The 14,104-nt window shown below is 49.9% G+C and overlaps 1 protein-coding gene across 1 annotated transcript; it reads left to right on the top strand.

Moving 5' to 3' along the window:
• Positions 1–1,733: 1,733 nt before the first annotated feature.
• LOC8039124 (uncharacterized threonine-rich GPI-anchored glycoprotein PJ4664.02) lies at positions 1,734–13,907 on the top strand. Its single transcript, XM_029981331.4, has 4 exons — positions 1,734–2,468; positions 3,206–3,329; positions 6,155–6,313; positions 10,073–13,907. The coding sequence occupies exons 1-4, from the start codon at positions 2,280–2,282 to the stop codon at positions 12,928–12,930; spliced, it is 3,330 nt and encodes a 1,109-aa protein (XP_029837191.2). The 5' UTR covers positions 1,734–2,279; the 3' UTR covers positions 12,931–13,907.
• The last annotated feature ends 197 nt before the right edge of the window (positions 13,908–14,104 follow it).

The following is a 14,104-nucleotide window of genomic DNA, read 5'->3' as shown; positions in this document are numbered from 1 at the left end:
AGCCACTGGATTGGTTTCGATGGCTCTCGTGCTGTCTGTTGAGGTCCATCGTAAGGTGAAGTAGACTATGAACTGACAAGAACGAAGGGCGAGGGTAAGACGGGCCGGGGAGGAGGAAGCAGACGGAACGCTGGAGAAGAAAGGGGGAAACCTCCTTCTCTCTTTAGCGTTCCGTCTGCTTCCTCCTCCCCGGCCAACACCACCTAGAGCAAAGGCTTCGGTCCAGTGTCCAGTCAGAACCATGCTAGTCAGCCCTGCCCTGTGTTCTGGACTGTTTTTAAAAGTCCAGCCGGCCAAGCTGACTTCCCGCGACCGCTTTTCCCATCTTGTGAGGTGGCGCTTCGCCGCCTCTCCCACTTCCGCTTCCTAGCTGCCGTTGAGGCGGCTGCACTGGCTGGTCGTGTCTAGGAGTGTCGCGAACTTTTGTCGAACCACATTTTTAGGTCGAACTTTCGGGGTTCGACTGGGTCGAACCGGTTCGACCATTCGACGAACCTTCGAACTTTTCACCAGATTCGGCCGGTTCGACTTTGTGGACAGTGTGGCCAGACCTTGATACAAGCATGTCTAGGTTCGGAGATATTTTTTTTTATGCAAAGGGTTATTTTTAATTTTGTGAACAGCTGCAATTAAAAGAAACTATTTCTAATCACTGAAGAAGTTAATAACTTAATCGTTTGTACTCTATTAACTGATATAACCAATGAGCGCTGCTCTTAATTCATCCCTTAGCCATCACCATCTAATCCGAAGCCAACTGGCCAGCCTGTCGCGCATGCGCACAGGAGTCGAACCTCAATACAAGGTTCGTCGAACTTTCCACTAAAAGTTCGAAAAAGTCGAACCAGGTCGAACTCGAACCTCGGCCGGTTCGCGACACCCCTAGTCGTGTCCGACCTTTCCGACCAAGTTCTCGGTGTTTTTAATAAGTCCCAAAACTTCATCAAGGTCTCTTCCCAACGTGTCGCTGGGTTGCAGGTGCGAGCATCGTAGAAGACGTGCTCTAAATCTTCGTCCTCGAGGCGCCTGCCTCCTCTTGCTTGCTCTGACTCCCCGGTACCTGCCCGTACCTCTCAAGTTTTGAGCAGCGCTCCAGGCGGGCAAAATAGAATATTTGGCTCGCGTTTCGCACATGCGTCATTACGCTTCCCCACTAGAGTTTTTTCCACTCCGTCCCATTCTATACTTCGTTTCACCTTATGTGCGAGCGAAGGCAAAGCTGGAAGCACGAGCACGAAAGCTCCGTGCGTTCAGGCTTTGCTCGAGCGCGCGAGCTGGAGAGAAACGCAAAAAGCGCTGGTCTCGCGCTTTTAGCTTTGGCTTCGCTCGCAGATAAGGTGAAACGAAGTATAAGTGCCAGCGTAGCAGCGGCTACAAGCGCGAGCTACGAGCTTTCAGTAGTACATTGTACTTTCAGCGTCCCTGTCAAGCACGCGCGCTCGTGCAGTGCGAGCATCTTTCAGGAGGACGTGCTTTTGCGAATAGCTTCGACTTCGCTATCACGTAAAGTGAAACATACGTGCTCGCTGAAGCTATGAAAGAAAGCAAAGACGAAAGGAATGTTTAATGGAACACTGCGGCCGCGAGCACATAATTCTTTTTAAATTTTTTTTTTTTTAGAGGTTTTGTTATTGCGCATCTTCAGATTCTTGCATTCGAACGTGGCACGTGCAAAATCGAACGTTACAGAGCCACCTGGATGGTTCAGCCATCATAACGTGGTCGCGTCTTGCGGATCCGCTCGCGCCAGCTCGCGCTCCCTGCCCCAGAGCAACGGGTCAGAATTAGTTCAAGGCTAGGTGGCGCAAGCTACCGCCCGGTATAGAGGGACCAATTAATATCTATCTAGGGGGCGGGGTAGTACAAAGTTGCTCTGGTCGCTTCTTATCCAATCCAATCCGGACGGACATCCAGTGCAATCCAATCTGAGAGGCTCGTTGAGGTCGCCGCCTGCTCATCCGTCGCACACGTTGATTGCATTAGACCGGCTGACGCACATCAAGGTACCTGGTTCACGTCACAACACCGATAAGAGGGTCGCTTCAGGCGTCCGCAAGTCCCCGCGCTGCGTCGTCGGACACCATCGCACCGCGCCGAGGACTGACTCGACGCTCTTGACAAGCGGCCGCACAACGCTCGGTGCTACGGTGGCCACGGTGGCTACTGCTTTGATTGCGTACGAAGTGGTCGTGAAACTCGCGATGCTGACAGACAGAGTTGACTTACGACGGGTATAAAGGTGTCGGCAGATCAAGACTCGACCGACAAGGGCGGGCTCGATGATGGCTGGGCGAGACTCGCTCCTCAAGAGCGATGACGAGGAAGAGTTGGTTTTCGATCAAACCGGACTCTTGACGAACAAGCTCTCATCTCGGCACAGCGTGTTTTCCAGGACGCTCGTCGTGAACAGCGGCGGGCGCCTGACGATCGCGCGGACTGTCAACCTATGTCTCTCCTTCTTTGGCCTGGTAAGTTGTCTCTATTCCGCTATAGTTCAGTCACTGCCGCGATTCGAACGGTACGTTTTAACATCGAGACTTAGACTTCGACCACGTCTCTGAGAGGCGAGATCTATGCATAGACGAGTTGAGAAATCAAATCTCATTAATCAAAACTCTGGGACGTGGGGACACCGGGAAGAGGAGGGGGAGGGAGGGTTGGACGTTAATTTTTATTGTAACCCTGCAGCTTCGCGTTTTTTTGTCCTCTCAGTCCCAACATTCCAGGATTAAAATGTTCGTATGAAACCACCTCGCCTGCGTCATGGCTTCAACTTCATTATATAGATAATACCTACGTTAGTTCTTACCTGTACTGAAAGAGATCCATTCTGCCTTATCAGAGAAAGGTAAATTATAGCCTATTGTTTTGTCAGCTTCTTGGTTTGATATTTTGTATCCTGTATTGTGAGGATAGTATTTATCCCTCCCCATCTCGGACATTTACGAGGGGAATTTGCACCGAGAACTGAATTGTAAAATTTGTTTGTTCAAATGCTGTTAGGATTCAAAGATCACGTCTATGTTGCACGACGTCACAACTTTGCAGAACGTCGCACGCTGCTATGTTCTTGTCGGCAGATGTTACTAGAAATAGTGTCACTGCGACCTTCTACAAAGTCTGAGAAAGGTCGGGAATCAAGACCGGCCCAAATTTAGAACGCAATTTATGAAAGTATGTCACAAAACTATTTTTATCTTTTTAGGGATTGTGCTTCGCGATACCTACGGCGACCATCCAAGACCTTCAGCAGAGAACGAATTCGGAAGCAAGCATCGAGCACATATACACGGCACGCTACGGAGGTTACATCTTTGGCTGCCTAATAGGCAAGTTCCCCCATTCGGTGCGGCTGCCAATCGGACACACGAAACCGTCAAATGGGGCGTGGTATGGGGACATCTATCGATCGACCGACGGCAAAAATAAAAGTGCCTCGATACGGTTACATTTGCTTCCCACAAAGTCGCGAGGGATCTCTCAAACAAGAGCTCGATTTCTTCTCCGAGTCTCTATTTGAAGGCTTCGATGCCGCTCGCACCCATGCAATTGAAAATACGCTTTTCCTCCGCCCCTTTCCTTTTAATTGCCAGTCCACAAAATCTTGTTCAGCAGGGCTAGCTTTTCTCCTTTCTTTATTCCTGCTCGTCAACGACGATCCACGCATCTGCATTTCGGTGCAATCGGCTCCGTTTCAGGCACTTGCAACGATGAGGACAGACACACTTGCGTCGTCTACCCCTGGAACACTTCAGACGTGTGTATTTTACGTACTGGAACACTTCAGACCCATGTGTATTTTATGTACTGGAACACTTCTGACCTGTGTGTATTTTACGTACTAGAACACTTCAGACCTGTGTGTATTTTACGTACACCGAGACATTAATTCTGACACTATTATAAGGGATTGTCTCTCGTAGGGAGTACATGGATTTGGTCTTGCAAGTACTGCAAAACCTAGTCTAGACTTACGCTGGTTCGAGCTGTTCCAGGACTACCTGACAGGTTCCGTCAGTGTAGCAGTGTGTTCTTTTGCGAGTGATTATTATGGCGGTGGTTGCACTCAAAAGCAAATCTGTGAACCAACCTTAAAAGAAAAGCTCCGGTAGTGTTTTTGTTTTTTGTAGCTGCTTTAGAAACATTTTTGGAATACCCGGGCTTTGCTCTTTCCGGTTCGCTATTTATCGTCTCTAAATTCGAAAGCTGTTGAAAAGAAAAGAGAAAAATGAATGCAACGCCAACACCGACACTAAAAGTTTCCTGCACTCTCCGACGGGGCGACGTCCGTCGTGTGCTGTGTAACCAGCGAGTCTAGCGGGTGGCCTAAAGAATGTGGCATTCTGCGCATATCTTTTGTTTTGTTTTGCTGGCGTGAGCTTAACTAGCTTTCATTTGACACCATCATACTCCTTGTAGCCTCTCGGACCAAACTTGAAAACTTATAGTGACTTGCAATTTGGGTTACTAGGTCAGATGTGTCTATTAGTGTCTAGAACCAATTTCGTGGCCAATCGGCAACCATCAAAAGTTCACCAGAGCCCGCCTTTAATTAATGGGGGAAAAAACACCTCTTTGGACAAACTGGGAGGGTCAAGGTAATGCACAATGGACAGGAAAGGGTCCTCAAGTGTGGCTTCATTGCCTAAGGCTATCTGGAGCAAATTTCCATTTTCCTCCCTCTCTACCTAACAGATGACCTCTAGACGATGCATCTGCCTTTAGAGTCGTGATACTAATGTCTTTGCTACCGTTACTGACAGTGTGAGAACAGGCCATCCCTTTTGAACACTTTTGCAGGATGCAAGTTTTCCAATTTCTCTCGGCACGGGCACACAGCAAAGCTTTATGCTTGGATGCCATTTTAACTACCAGCAATTGAAGCTATTGAAGCTACCTGCTTCAATAGACGAAACATGCAGATGGCTGAACTGTACCGATCGAATGGGATAAATATTACGAGGTCGCCGAGAGACAATACCTTTGGCGGCGCCAAGATCAGAACATCGGGTCTCTCGATTCCCTTACCAGACCGGCATTTAGGAGACCTAGGGTAGTTTGCCAGTGAATGCGGACATCTCTCCCGGCAACTCAAATTACCGCAAGAGGGATTCTCTCATCGCATGACCCGCTTGACGAAAACGAGGTGCCTATAAAAAAAACCAAAAAAACTCAGCATCAAATATTTTTGATACGTCGTCGAGGCTGGTGTAGCTTCCAGGGTGTTGCTGCTCGGCGTTGCTGCGAGAGCACGTGGCTTCGTCTTGCATCTCATTCGCACGTGCGCTCATGCGAAAGAGACACCAGACAAAGCGACGCACTCGTGGAAGTGGCTTTGACAGCGTAAGAGCACTGTGGAAGCTGAGCCAGCCTCGACTGTGCAGCATAGAATAGTTGACGCCGAAACAGGCAAGCAGCTACCGTGAGTTTGTCCTCGCTTCCATTATTAGTCTGCTTTAGCACAAAATAAAAGAGGGTGAACCGGCTTAAAATGCAAGTGAAATGAACCACACTTGTGTACTTTAAGAATGGGTAGTAAGGTTATTTCTGGGGAAGATTGTGTTAATCGAGAAATAAAGAAAATGACGGATAAGGATTACGGCTGCCAAGTGATATTGGCTGGGACGCTAAGCACTTCCTGCATCCGAGCTGGTCACATGGCATAAAAAATTCTTGCATACCCACCAGGAGGAATAGCCGCATTCGCTAGCAAACTGCTCCTGGAGTTTGAATACCGGCATTGCCAAAGATTTATTCCACTCAGTCGGTATGCTTAATTCATCTGCACATTTTGACTATTTCCTCTTTAGAAACCATGTACAATGATGAATATTGACAGTGATATACCTGCGACACTACGCACTGGCACTGTGGAAGATAGTGCAAGTGCATACTGTTCCACAGTGTTTCCGCAGAAGCTTTCTGTGAAATGAAGTATGCTTCCCCCCCCCCCATAGAACAGGCAGGCCATATTAGTAATCACGGTTCTAACTTTCGTAGCATGTAGCTCTGCTCCTTACAAATCGCTAAATGACCTGCTGCAAATGCATTCCATAAATTCTAGTAACGCCCTTCGAGCGGCCCAGCTTTCTGCGAGTATAATCCTTGAGCTGAAAATGCTGCCAGTTTAGTTTACCCTATTCAACCGTTTCAGGTGGCTTCCTGTTCGACTGGTACAACAGACAGTTCCTGCTGTTCCTCAGTATTTTTGCCACCTCCATTGGAATTGTGGTGATGCCCTTCTGCGCTCAACTGTCCACACTGATGGCCTGTTCTGCCATCACCGGCATCACCATGGGCTTTCTGGACACTGGTGAGCGTGTTTGGCAACGTGGAATTTCGTCCTCCTGCAAGGCAGAACATCCGCTGTAGAGCTGCTAAACAACCCAACCTTCGGAGCAACGCGACCTCGTCGATTTTGTTGCATAGGACCAGTGTTGTCGGTAGTCACCAGCTATCACCCAATGTAGAGCCACTACACATGCTACATTTCAGCCATTTTGTTACATAGGGGTCGTTGTTGCCAGCAGTCACCAGCTGCCACTAAACAAGCTACGTTTCAGAGTAACATCTGGCACTCTTTGGTCTCAGCAGCCCTTGCGCCATAAAAACCCAATCCATAGTAACATCAACTTCAGCCATCTTGCTGCATAGGATCAGTGTTGCTTGGGAGAAGAGCGTGTTGGTTTTGGTCATGGATGAAGAAAGAATAAAACAATTAAAACAGGGACAACACAACCACATCTTTCAACTAGCAACAGACGAGTAAACTTTCAAACAGCGAGCAGCCGACTATACCCGGTAGGAGGAGGGAAAGAAGGGGGAGAGAAGGAAAGGACAGAAAAGAAACGCGAAGTGCAAGTCAGGGTGGTAGGGTTATCTCGGATTTTAAAAATTCAACCTCAGTTTTCGTCAGCAGGAGGGAAGGGTTAGACACGTTGTTTTTTGCTGTGGTCATCTCGAATGATTCTATGATTTCCCTGCCGAATCTGCTGTCATGTCCCCCCAGGATTTTTGTGCCATCAAAAAGGGGGATGACAACGCATTGCGTTGTCATCCCCCTTTTTGATGGCACAAAAATCCTGGGGGGACATGACAGCAGATTCGGCAGGGAAATCATAGAATCATTCGAGATGACCACAGCAAAAAACAACGTGTCTAACCCTTCCCTCCTGCTGACGAAAACTGAGGTTGAATTTTTAAAATCCGAGATAACCCTACCGCCCTGACTTGCACTTCGCGTTTCTTTTCTGTCCTTTCCTTCTCTCCCCCTTCTTTCCCTACTCCTACCGGGTATAGTCGGCTGCTCGCTGTTTGAAAGTTTACTCGTCTGTTGCTAGTTGAAAGATGTGGTTGTGTTGTCCCTGTTTTAATTGTTTTATTCTTTCTTCATCCATGAGGATCAGTGTTGTCAGTAGTTTTCAGTTTTTACCCACCGTGGAGTCACTAAGCAGGCTACATGTCAGAGTAACGTCACTTTAGCTATTTTGCTGCATAGGATCTGCATTGCCAGCTGTCGTTGACGTCGTTAATGTAAAGGAAAATGCAAGAAGCACTTTCCATCACCCTGCTTGCTAAAGCAGTCCATGAAAGAGCAAAACAATCTAGCCAGAGTTGGAGTGAATTGATGTTGTATCTAAAACTCAAAGGTGTCGAATTTCAGAACCAGAAATGTTGTCAGTGGTACTTGCGTGACTCTAGGCAGCAAAAAGGCGGCGTCCCACATTTCAGCGGTCACTTATGTCTCGTGGGTTTTATTATGTTTATAAATGAAGATATGAAAAAGGTGGCTTATTGTTTCTAAAAAAAATTTAAAGTTGTGCATCATCATTGTTTGTAAGTGAGAAAAAGAGGGTGAAGGAAGTCTCAAGCAACTATTTGTTGTAGAGAAAAAATATTTCGAGTCCCACATATTTTCTTTTGATTGTCGGGCCCTGCCGTTACTAAAATGCTCCGTTGGGAAACTCGCCTGTGAAATCTGGGCCGCTTGCGTCTACCGAGACCGAACTAAATAATGATTACAGCAACGTCCTTTAGCGGCGAGTCAAAAAATTAAACTTGCTTTATATAGCTACTGTGAAATAGCACTGCGAGATGGCACCACCAACCCTTGCACAGCTCCCGGAGTGGCCGCTGCGGGAGAAATGGCGGCATTGTAATTGCGTTTAGTTCGGTTCTCGAGTACGGATTGGAGCAGCCTTTTCAAAGCAGGCTCTTATGGCAGTTTCCCATCCGAGTTGTTCCAATAACGGACCCTGCTCAAAGGGTCTAGCCAGGTTGTACGTCTTGGGAACATCCTTTCGGCCCCCTTCAAGGTGTAAAGGTTTTTAGTGTGAAGCAAATCTAGGTACATGTAAATGTCTTGTCGGAGGCCCTCGAAACCTTCGGCTACTGATCAATCACGAGTGTCACTCGGGCCGTTTATAACGAACCAGAAAATCCGACCAGGAGTCTGGCTCGTGTTTCAGTTTCGGAGCTTGCTTTGTCAGCTTTCAAGTTGTACCATCTCTCCCATGACTCGGATGCTTTATCTAAAACCGGCAATTTGCACAAATTTGGCCTTTGCTGTCCACGTTATGTTTCCAACAGTACCACACAGTGAAGAACTACTGAATGAACACTTCAGGTGGCAAGAAATTAATAGTGTGAGCAACCAACATCATATGGAGGCCTAGTGTGTTTGGGGTAACATCGAAAAGGTTTGGCTAGAGAACTTCCTTGCAAAGACAACCACATTAGGTGCACGTGTATTCTTTTTTTTTTTTTTAATGATTTAAATTATTGTTTGTTATGAAGGTTACGACTGTTAACATCCACTCACTCATCCAGTGAATGTTTCCTTTAAAGGGACACTGACAGGGTATTTATTTGCCTAGGTTTTTATTTGTACATGACATATGAAAGTCCAATTACCCAGAACACAATTTGCAACTCGAAATTTATTTTCTTTCTGCCCCAAAACGATCGATCGAGAACCGGCCGGTTCGAGTCACGCTCGCTGTCTTCTCCATGGTCCTGTGCCGTTTTCTATGGTGTAGACACAACCATGAAAGATAATCAAAGTCATCGAAGGCACACACTCAATACTAGAAATAAATAAAAAAAATGGGATACCCATTTTTTGCGACTTCTAAAAAGCTGCATATACTGCCACACGCGTCGGCGAGCAAGCGCGTGCGTGGTTACCGCGCTTGATTTTCGCGTGGTAGGTGTAGGTTCGATTCCAGTCAGCGGACTGTCCTTTTATTTATTCTTTCAATTTGGCCTTCTCATAAGTTCGAGAACATTCTCGTCTGATCTAGTTCCGAATATTCTATGCACCGAAAGTTCTACGCTGAATGATCCAGAAACCCACGAGGGTACATAAGGTGCAAGGCGAGCGGAGTCAGTCTTGCCCCAGTGCCCGATCCTGCGGTTTCGCCGACATCGACGCCCACGACGCTCTGCTGTTTTCTTCTGTTCCCATTTTGTTTTGTTTGTTTTGGGCACAAATTCGCCCCATTAAACGTTTAGTTTATTCAGTTATTACTGCCTCATCCATTGTCATTCGTGACAATACATCGACTGAAGAAAAAAAAAAGTTAAACAGCCACATGATTTCTAATTATCTTTCTCCTTCTCCGTATTTCTTCATCCCCAGCCCAGTTTCGGTTTGTTTCTTTATTAAAAATACATGTGACGCTGCAGCAAAATATTGATTGCATAGCTTCCTAACACCCTAATGAATCACCTGGAAAAGAAATAACAAAATTTCTTGGGGGATGTCAGTGTTCCTTTAATAGAGCCTTTTCAAGACCCCAACAAGCAAAATTGGCGGTCAGCATTCCTAGGGCACGAAGCCTGCGATTGGATTCGAGTCCTGGCCGAATGCCGATGCAGCGCTCGTTTTCGACATAAGCCAAGCAGAGTTTACGCCGAATTTTGACACGTCCCCCGCGTCCAATAAACGCGAAGCTAATGCCCAAACAATGGCTTACTCAAACAATTAATGCAGCAACCACTAGACGGCGCACACTTTAAAAAAAAAGTGTCAATTAACGGGTTAACGAAAAGATTGCGTGTCTTTGTGCAGGCGGCAACGTGTGGTGCCTGGACCTGTGGGGTCGCCACAGCGCCCCCTTCATGCAGGGGCTCCACTTCTGCTTCGCCCTGGGGGCGCTGGTCGCCCCACTCATTGCCGAGCCCTTCCTGTCGCCAAGCGGACCGATGGGGACTCTGCAACACGTCCAGCCGCTGCATCCAGGCAACTCGTCAATCCCAGTTGACAACTTCGGACACATTCCGTCCATCGGGATTCACCACGGCATCGCCGTCAACCGGCCACTCCCGCACACGCTCGTGTCGGGCGCGACACCAGGATTTTTTGAGCGCGACCGTCCTCGACGCAGACGACGCAACGCGAAGCAGACGACTCCCTTACCTCAGTTGCCGGAACCGAACAGTGCGACGGAACGCAGTGCCGACGTTGGCGTCCAGCCTAGAATAAAGCAGTTACCATTCGATACCGTCCGAAGTACGTCCACGAGCAGTTCAACTGCTAGAATCTTGTTGGCGGCGAGAGCGCCACCGCCAACTACCACCTCGAGTGCACCTACAAATAGTTCGACCGTCAGCATGCAGCCAAGGGTACTAGAGACGTTGCCGCCTACTACGCTCTCAAGTGTGTCCGCCAGTAGTTCGACCGCTAGTCTGGCAACCAGTGCAACATCTACTAGTCCAGAGCCAACTCTAGTCAGTAATACATGGAACAGTTCAAGCACCGGAGATGCCGGTGGAAACGGCACGGACGTGGTGCAAAGTAGAACGGATGACAATACCACGGTTTCGTCGACGAGCGCGTCGGCGGACGTCACGACGGCTGCCAAGAAACCGACGAAGCCACTTTACGCCGAGGGTGCGGCCGCAAAAAACAAGTGGGACCGCGAATCTCAGAAGCCAAGCCTACCGCAGTCGGCACCCGCGCCGAAATTGAATGCGGCGGCAACGGGCAATTCCAGCATCTCTGCAAACGCTACCGCGAACGGAAACATGTCGACGACAGCCTCGAGCGTCACCTCCTCGTCGTCTGTTCCTCCGTCGACAATGGTCCCGAGTGCAAGCTCCTCCTCTTCGTCGGGTCTTCCTTTGTCAATGGCGACGCCAACTTCGAGCTCCGTCTCGTCGTCAGTCGACTCTTTGTCGACAAAAGTCTCAAGCACGAGCCCCACGTCATCTTCAGTCATTCATTCTGCAACGACTGTTTCCAGTTCGACCGCAGTTAAGCCATCAGTAACAGACCTTTCAAAACCGAGCAGAGTGTCGCCGGTCTCAAGCACGTCACCATCGGTTCCTAGCACTCAAGCCCCACAACCATTGCCTGGTACTGTGGCGACTGCAGCTGCTACAGTCTTTACGGACGTTGGGCCGTATGGCAATTCCACCGTGCCGAGCACGACTGCATTGCCTACAATCTCAAATATTAATGCGACAACACAATCGAACCACGAAAAGAAGACGCCGTTGCCAACTCACTTACCAAGCACTAGTCGAGAACCGGCGACAACTACGACTGGAAACGTTGCCAGACCCCATTCCCCACTTTTGAGTTCAACTACTACCGTCCCCAGAACTTCAAGTGTTCCAGCTACGGCCTCCGAAGAAACTCCTACTGTCACTAAAAGCCCGACAACAACTGTGACGGACACAGCGACAACAACAACCAAGCGCAGCAGCGAGACACTTGCGCCGACCAAACCAGATATCCCGAAAGTGCACCACGAAGTGCAGACCGCACCCAGCACTTCCGGCAGAAAGCCTTCAGTCGCGACAACTATCACTGCTGCAACCGCCGCCGTAACAACGTTACCACCTCTAGAAACCGCCGTCGTCACGCCATCGAGTCATCCGGAAACCGCGTCGAACAACGTCCCCTCGAACGCGACTGAAGCCGACGGCTCCGCCTCGGATCCAAACGGACCGCTCCAGAAGGCGTCTGAAACCGGCCCCACCGAACCACCCGGGCTTACCTCCTGGCTTCTCGACAAGTTCAAGCAGAACCGTCTGGGCAAGCTCGAGTTTGTGTACGCGATCCTCGGCGCCTACCTCTTCGTCGTGTCGGCAGTCTTCCTCGCGTTCCTGTGCACCAACCCGCGCGAGACCCGTTCGCGCCAGGAAGAAGACACAAAAGTCCAGGGGCCATCGAGCAAGTGGAGCCTGGTGGTCCTCACCTCCCTTTTCTTTTTCCTCTACATGGGAATGGAGGCGGCCGTCGGCGAGCTCCTACGAATCTACGCAGCGCCGCAGACGCCCGGCGCCCCATTGCCGCGCGGCTACCTCCTAACCTACGTCTTCTGGGGAAGCTTTGCGGCGGCGCGCGGCATAGCCGTTGTCGCCGCCATCAAGGTGTCTTGCCGGACGATGCTCCTGGGCGACCTCGGCGTATGCTTCCTCGCCTCAGTGCTGCTCGTCGTGGGCGCCGACCGGATGGACGCGCTGCTCTGGGCAGGGGTCGGCGTGCTCGGTGTGGGGATGGCGTCGGTGTTGCCGACCTCGCTCGCGTGGCTCGAGCGCCATGTGCGCGTGACCAACCGTGTTGCGTCGTTCGTGCTCCTCGGCGCCGCCGCAGGCGAGATGGTTCTGCCGTTCCTTGCGAGCCGCCTTGTGGACCGCGAGCCGGCGGTTGTAGTCTACGTCAACGTCACCGTGGTGACGCTCTGCTGCCTCAACTTCGGGGCGCTGTGGCTGGCGGCGGCGAGGCGCGGCGAGAAGTATGCTGCTGACGAGCCGGACCGGTCCATGTACCAGCTTGCCAACCTGGACGACGCGGACGAGTCGGCCGATTTCACGCTGATGCGGCCGCTGTGCGCCAACGGCGACGACGGACACGCGCTGCTGATGGCAGGCAAGCCACGAGCGAGGTTCCTGCGCGGTCCAGACGTGACCACTTCGTGAGAATGGCGGCGACGGACTTCTCAAACTTTTGGCAACGATCTGGGGACCTTTGGGGCTCGCCACGTTTCTCTAGGAAAGTTTAGTTTTAATTAAAGCGGACTCGTCGAGTTTTTCGTCGGGCGGACCAAGACGCTTTTGTAGCGCTGTCCGAACGTTCGCGCTTGAACAGTTTTGTTCAGTTTTAAAATAGGACCTTTGATGACGAGCTCCCGGCTACAAGTTGGTTCCAGCAACGTTCGGAGCTAAACCAGAGTGTATTTTTTAAATGAGAAGTGCCAACGGCCGCAGGCGAACTGCGAGACCTGTCGATAGCGTCCAGTATTCTGCGGTATTTCGTGCTTGCAAGAGTCTCTCGTGTACCAGTGACTAGTCAGCTCCTTCGTGCAGACAGATTTGGAGCAGCGTGGGAGTGTACTTAAGAATTCGATCCAATCTCGCCAAAATGCCGATGATCTGTGTTCCCTCGCTTTCTTCGCACATAAGGGCACCTTCGCTTGCAGTAGTTCTTTGGAAACTTGAACGAGCATTGTAAAACCTTAGAGGGGGGGGGGGGGGGGAGATGACGCTTGTTGTATATCGTTCAAAGCCACTCTATTTATGATGTTTGAGGAAATATAGTTGAAGCTCAATAAAAACAAAAAAGAATGGACTGTGTGTCGGCACTGGCCCTAGCTGCATGCCTTGTAGGTCGGAGCACAGTCGGAAGTGAGAAAAGCTCACGAAAATGTGAACACACATACTAAAAGCAGGTGATGGATCCGCTATGCTTGAGGCCGTGCATGTCAGCACGGCCGGCGGCTAAAAAGTTTAATTCGCTTGATCGCGCCGACAAAGAGTGGGAAGCACAAAATTTGCCCGCACGTCACGGGACGTGAGGGACACTAGCACAAGCCACACTGTGTTTGGTTTCTGCTAGGTTTTTCATTGTGCACCACAGATGTTAGCCAGGGGAGACCAAGCAAAGGAGCGCTCCGCACAAGTGCTACCTTTTGCGGCTCTTGCAAGATGTCAATGAGGCTAGCAGTCGCATGGTATGGCATCGCACCACTCTTGTCGGCACGTTTTGCCGGGAGACCAATCCTTCCAGAGCAGCCGTGCTACGCAGCTTGGTGGCTATGGTATCCAACTGCCACCACCAGATGTATAACTCAGACTTGTGCTTCAGTAAAAAAAT

The sequence above is a fragment of the Ixodes scapularis genome, unplaced genomic scaffold, assembly GCF_016920785.2.
Source record: "Ixodes scapularis isolate PalLabHiFi unplaced genomic scaffold, ASM1692078v2 PGA_scaffold12__126_contigs__length_90152505, whole genome shotgun sequence".
NCBI classification, from domain to species: Eukaryota; Metazoa; Arthropoda; class Arachnida; order Ixodida; family Ixodidae; genus Ixodes; species Ixodes scapularis.
Note: the sequence above shows the minus strand (reverse complement) of the source record. Positions and strands in the feature narration are given on the sequence as shown.